Here is a 6,968-nt window from a genome sequence, read left to right as displayed (position 1 = left end):
TCTTCTTGTTAAACATGTTTTTGCTAATTAAAAACTGGTCAGTTTAAACACCAAGTACAAACAGTGAGTACATATTGTCTCAACATACATTTTTCTTAAGCGTTAGCATAGGGTTTCACGCAATTATGCATGGCAATTTTCATGTCAATTTAAAAAAGTTGTGTAGTTTATGCTGAAAAACAAGTTTTAGTAGTTTTGTGAAAGACATTGTCTAGTCAAAGGTTTAAACTGCCGTTTTTATATTATATTTGGAATGAGAATACATCCGCCAATGAACACATTGACCACGTATTACAGTAAATACCCGAAATGTACCCGATGTTTTAGTTTTAAATCATAGTACTACTCAATCCTGATTTTGTTTTTATAAAGAGTTTTCCAAACACAGCTATAGCATTTTGTTTTTTAATAAATCTCCAATTGATATGAAACATCTTCAAATTTTTTTTGTATTTTAAATGAAAAAATTCTTGATTACAATTGAATGTAATATGTATGTATTTATTAATGCTCCCCCAGGGGGTTCGCATGGCTCCCCTTCCATTTTTCCCATTTACAAAGTTTTTACAATTTCCTTCTTATATCTAACCTTAAAACTATCCTTATTTTACCTTATTCTATCCTTATCTTACACTTAAATTCTATAATCAAAAAACCAAAAGAAACCAAAGGAGAAAACAAAAAAGCCGCAAGAAATGCAAGAGACGCAAGAGCGAGAGAGAGCGCCCCCGCTTCCGGGGAATTCCCCCCCCTTATCTTTTTTTTCCATCTTTCTCCCGTCCATTCATTCATTCATTCATTCATCCATCCATTCATCCATTCATCTAACCTCCCTTCACTTATCTTTCCCCCTTCACTCTCTTCTTGCATCCATCCTCATCCTTTTCAATCTCTTCATCCATTCTTCCCCTCCCCCCGACTCCCCCAGAATTTCCCTTATCTGCTCCCCCAGTCCCTTCCCCTCTTCCGCCTCCCCTCTACTGACCCACACCTGTCCAGCACATCTCTTCCTTCCCCCACACACCCTACATATTTTCTCCTCCCTCTCCAGCCAGTGTCTTGCCTCTCCCATTTCTCCTCCCATCATGAATCTCTTTAACTCCTCTCTCACCATGTAACCTGGTGTCCTCCACTCCACCCCCAATCACCACCTCAAATACCTCTCCTCCAGCGCCTCCAGCTTTCTCCACTCCTTCCACTCCTATACCTCCGCCCCATAGCTCCTCACTGTCCACACCAACCTGTCAAATAGCTATAACCTTTTTTCCCACTTCTCTCTGAACACCCTCTGCCCTAGCCCCCACACCTGCCTCATCACTCCCGCTGCCTTCGCTATCCTCTCTTTTACCTGCTCCTCCTGCTCTCCATTCCTCTAAAAGACATACCCCAAATATTTAAACTCCTTAACCTCCTCCACCTCCCTCCTCCCCCATCTCCATTTAATCTTCTCAAATCTTCCCCCTCCCCTTTCCTAAACCTCATGACTTTTGTCTTTCCCACATTCACCTCTAATCCCTTCCCCTCAAAGTACACGTCCGACTCTGCAATCACTACCCTCATTTCTTTCTCCCCTTCCGCGACCATGACTATGTCGTCCGTATACGCTAACGCCCTCACCCTCTCTCCCCCCACCCTGATCCACCCTGCCCCAATCCTCTCCATCTTCTCCTCCAAGTCCGATAATAATATATTTAATAAAATTGACAGCTCCCTATTCATTAAATAATTCAAAACATAGATGTTCTCCATTGTTCCCTTCCCCTTCCTTTAGGATTTATCCCGTTTGCCACTCCCCTACACCCCTGTATCCTCTACCTCCTTCTCTATCCTACCCGTTAATATCGCCGCATACACCTTGTACAGGGTCGGCATTAGCGTGACTTGTCTATAGTTCTCCATTCTCAATCCCCCTTCTTTCTTCAATACCGGTACTATCACCCCCTCCTTCCACTCCTCCACCCACCCTTCGCCTCACTTCCCTCAGTCCTCTCCCTCCGTATTTCCATACCTCATTTTCCATCCCATCAATCCCCGCTGCCTTTTCCTCTTTCAATTTCTTTACCACTGCCGTAAATTCCTCCTCCCCTATCTCTTCCACCCATTCCCTCCTTTCCCATTCACTCCCACACCTTACTTCATTGTCCACACCCCTCAATAGCCTCAAGAAGTATTCTCTCCACTCCTTCATCTCTATCCCTTCCCCTCCCATTCTCATCCCTCCTCTCTCCTTCTTGAGGAACGCCCATACTTCCCTGTCCGTTCTGATCGCCCCTACCTCCCTCATTCTCTCCTCCTCCTCTTCTTTCTTCTTCTCACGTAACTCCTTGTGCCTCCTCTTCTCCACTCTATACTTCTCTCCCCCCCCCCATTTGCCCTTTCTCCACTTTCTCAGCTTCCTCCTCACCACCCTTTTCCTTTGCCTACACTCTTCGTCCCACCACCCTCTTCCCTCCCGGGCGACCTTGGCGTCAAACCACACTTTTGGAAAATATCTCTTCTTCCTCCTCTCGATGCCTCTCCCTCCTTCACTCCTCCTTTCCCCCCTTTGGAAAACTCCTCCAAATCTCTCTTCCTTCTCACACTTTAATCTCTTCCCTTTACACCCTTCACTCCCTTCCCCCCACCTTCTCTTTTCGCACTCCTCGTCTCCATCCCTAGTATCTTGTTTCCCCCTTTATCTTCACCTTCTATATTCCTTGCTTCTTCCTCTACCCTCAGTCCTCTTTCTTATTACCTTCTCCCTACTCTCTTTTTTACCGACTCCTTCTTACCGATTCTTTGCTTCCCCAGATCGTCGCTATGCGACTCTTCTTTCCTTCCTTGAGCTCCTCCCCTTTCCCTTCCCTCACGCACCATCCTATCACGTCGCTTCTTCGCCCTTTCTATCCCTTTTCCCTTCGCTTCTCTTTCTACTCTTTCCCGCCCTAACTTTATTTCCGCTCGCTTCTTCACGCCTTTCCCTCGCCTCCTTTCTTATCACAAAACTCCTCTCTGATCTTCCTACCTCACTTTTCTCCACACTCACTCTTTCACCTCCAGTCACTTCCCTATCGCTCCCTTCACTCAACCATCTAACACTCTCAATCCACACCCACTTTTACCCCTTTCTTCACTTTCTCCACCACACTTTTTTCATTTTTCTCTCCACACTCCTTTTCTGACTCTCCATCTTAATACCACCAGAAACGGAAGCCACAATTGAATGTAACTGAATTGAATGATAATGTTATTTAAATGTCCACTACAACTACGCTGACAACCTTATTCTTTTACAACTATTATTAGAATTTACATTCTAGTTTTTTAAGGAATTAATTGTTACTTGTGATTCAATTACTCTCGACAATAATGCAATTGAATAGGAATATACATTATTGTTCTTACAAATCAAAATTCAAAGTTTTCACGTCACGTTACGTATAATCGATTACGACCCAACCATATCATAGTTTTTTGTTAAAATTTTGTTTCTCTTTGGTCTGTTAATAGAAAATACAAACAAAAAAGAAAAATTAAAGACAATTGATGTTATTATAAATATTATTTCAATATATATTTATTAAACAAAGAATTCTTTGTTTCATTTATTAAATAAACAACTTAATGTAAGAGAAATGACAAATTGAAATGGGTCGGTAAAGCTTAATCTTCTCGCATCATCCTTTATCGGGCACAACTCAATCTATTAAACGAAGTGGGAAGCTTTTTTATAAATATGTCGAGTGCGTCTATTACTCAATGTCAGGGCTGAATTGGCTAGTGGGTTTGTGCACCACTGATGTAAGGGGATAAGAGCAGAAAGTAATCAAGCAAAATATGGAATATTAAAGGCAACCGTCATCCACTACGTCTTAGCACTTGAGAATATAACGCAGGAGGTCTGTGCCAGTGCCGTTCTCACCTAAATGCTCTCCGTGGCTCGCCGCTTTCAGCGAAAAAGCCTTCGGCCTTGTGTACAACTCTTGGACGAATGTGTGCGTCGTGGGTTTTTCTTCAGCGTGTATGTATGAGTGTATGTATGTAGAGTGCACCTCGATACTCGCTAATGTATGCTTCTACACCGAAAGAACAAAAGCTCCGACACGTTGACGTTCGACAGACGCTATCTTCTCAAGAATGTAAGATTGGTTGTCCCGACGCTGCGCGAGTATTAACAAGAAGTGTCCTGGAAACAAGACTGTATATAAAATTTCTTGAGTGACAATGATTAAATATCGTTCGGATCTCTGTGAAGCTATAAAGGTCAAATTAACACAGTCAAATCGACCATGTTGGAATATTTAGTCTTAATTTTGTACCAATTTATATTAGTATTTATATCACCACAGTTTATTTTGCAATTATTTTATAAATATGCATTTTCTAATTGTGATGATCTTGTTGCGGCGGCGTAAAGATGCCGCAATATTGCGAAGTTGCTGCGACGTTGTGAAGTGTGTTCCAAAGAGCGAGCGGAAGTGGATCATCGGGATGTTCCGGTTTCCAAATGAACCGGCAACTTTCGAATAGGAGAACGTCGCGAGTCTTACTGTCGTACAGACGTGTTTACTAAACGAGTTATTGTTAAAGTTAATAAACGTTTTGAGTTGTTGTTCCTTTTATAAAAGACGTGTTAGTTATTTAAAATGACTACTCCTCGATGCGGCACCACCCCCCGGCGTAACAATATATTGAAGAGTTTGGAAGAAGAATTAAAATATCGGCTTATTTGTTTTCTCTATCGCCCTTATTGAATGACGGTATAAGTGACTAATTGCAATCAATGGCTTGTTGGTTGAGCAATGATTTACTATGTTATAATAACTACCTTACAACCAAATACGATAAGACATTAACACATTCAATCAGTAGATATAAAAACGATTGTTTAATACTGTTTTCGATTCAGAATTACACCTTTGAACAAATCTTCCTTTGTGTACCAATGATACTTTTATTTTTCTAACATCCCTACTTTTATAAATAGCTGTTACTTCGATACTGTAACCTCTATAAATAAATTCAGCTTTCAGATAACAGCACGGTTGAGATCTTGCTCTGGACAACCACACTCGCACAAAGAATTTTCAATGAACTTAACTCTAAAAAGTGAAATAGCCAGATGATGGTGACTAATAGACTTAGAATTCGGTTTATAAAAGTACTAAAAGTAATTTATTCCCTTAAATTTAGCATCCTCTAATAACTGTTTTTTATTATATATTTACATTTATGTTTACAAATAGTCATATACGAGCAATTAACAATCACTCTCTTCGATTGAGAACATCATACAATTTCCTCACTTCCACAATTGGATTAAAAGGAAAGGTTATAAATTCTTCGAGTTTGATTATAGCACTGGTAGTACTGTCGTACAGTGTGTTTCTCGTTCACCTGATATAACTCTGGTAGTGACTGTTTGGGCTAATGAGCCTCGATTCTCGCTGTTCATTGAGGTTAATTTAATCGTTGTGTAAGTAAGTTCTGCTTGGACAGCTGCCAATAGCTCAGACACACATGGTATAACTGGATGGCTTGAGTCAAAGTCGCCATCTTCATTGAACCCGGCTCTGTACAACCACTGTAATTGGTGTCGCGTTACCTTGGTAGCCCATTGATATCCAAGTAAATTAGATGTTGGACTACTAACCTCTGCATCTTCGGATGCAATGTTATCGGGAAGCTTCCAAATAGGGTTAACGTTAGCATGGTTCGAGTGCTTTATGTCTGACTGTATCCGTTGTAAATAAACGGCAAGACACGGATATGACGCGTACAAATAGTGCGTTTCGTTAGTGATTTTTCCGAACCATCCAATCCTGTCATCAGCAGAGCGTACATATGTTCGAGGTTTAGCTCTGATCCATAGGTTACGTCCATTCAACTCTGTGTTTCCGATGCCATCCATATAGTAACCGATAATAGCTGGTACATCGTACTTTCCATCGTAAATCATCCACATAAACTTGTCTTCTTCGGGCCTCCTACACATGTCCAATGCCTTCAGGACTCTTGCGTATACCGTCGCAGCAACGTAGTATGCCAAAGCGGAGACAGGGACTCTCAAACTAAAGGCGTAGTCTATAGCAGAAACGCTGCTATGGACCTGGTTGACTAATTCGTCTATTGCGTGTAACCCTGGGTACAGATGCACTTGCACAGTTACTAGATGAGGTTCTCGGCCAGATATAGATTCTTTATATAGAGGATCGTTCTTAGGACCTGTAGATGTCGTGGAAAGATGTTGTGGTTTCGGTGGGTCAGACGTTGATCCTTCCCTACCTTGTCGAGGTGGTCCAATACTCGTCTTCTGCTTTGGCCTGAACTTAGTAGGCTTTAAGCGTGGAGTATACTCCCATTCCTCCCATTCGTCATAATGAGACGTACTCGGCTCTCCAAACCGTTGGGGTTGGAGCCGACTTCCGCGTCCGCGGCCACGAAAGGTAGAGTTCGTAAACTCTTTATACATTTTGGTATGTCGATTCGTTTGCGCCGTCCGGCTTCCCTGATAAGAATCGTAAATTTTTGATAACTGTTAATAACTGATTAATAACTGTTTTTGAAATTTGTCTTTGGCTATTTTTTTTAAAAGATGTAGTAAAATCAGAAAATGAAACGGGAATATCCAAATTTCCAAAAATTTGGAAAAAAATTAGGGATATTCTACTTTACTTTAAAAATAATTTTTTTTAATTGTTACGTATGCACACCCGTTCTTTTCGAAGTTCGCGTTATTTATTTTATCTACCCCTTGGAATGTGGAGTCTGGTCTTACCGAAGTGCACCCTGCAGCTGTACCATACTTTTCTCAGAATCATTTTTTAACTCGCGTTGCGTGGGTAATCCTTTATCTAAACTTTCCCTAAAGCCCCACAGATGTTCACCTCTGAGTAACGAAAATCTCAACCGCCAAATTTCCATATATGGGAATTATTGACGTATCCCCACCAATATCTAGGGGTACATAAACCCATGATTTTCGTTAC

General features: G+C 41.3%; 1 protein-coding gene across 1 annotated transcript; it reads right to left on the bottom strand.

Moving 5' to 3' along the window:
- Positions 1-5,182: 5,182 nt before the first annotated feature.
- On the bottom strand, positions 5,183-6,451 carry LOC128882147 (uncharacterized). The gene is made up of 2 exons (XM_054133716.1): positions 5,633-6,451; positions 5,183-5,563 (listed from the first exon to the last, which is right to left on the bottom strand). The coding sequence occupies exons 1-2, from the start codon at positions 6,449-6,451 to the stop codon at positions 5,333-5,335; spliced, it is 1,050 nt and encodes a 349-aa protein (XP_053989691.1). The 3' UTR covers positions 5,183-5,332.
- Positions 6,452-6,968: the final 517 nt, after the last annotated feature.

The sequence above is a fragment of the Hylaeus volcanicus genome, unplaced genomic scaffold (assembly GCF_026283585.1).
Source record: "Hylaeus volcanicus isolate JK05 unplaced genomic scaffold, UHH_iyHylVolc1.0_haploid 20078, whole genome shotgun sequence".
Taxonomy (NCBI): Eukaryota; Metazoa; Arthropoda; class Insecta; order Hymenoptera; family Colletidae; genus Hylaeus; species Hylaeus volcanicus.
The sequence above is the reverse complement of the archived record's forward strand: the minus strand, read 5'-3'. Positions and strand labels throughout refer to the sequence as shown.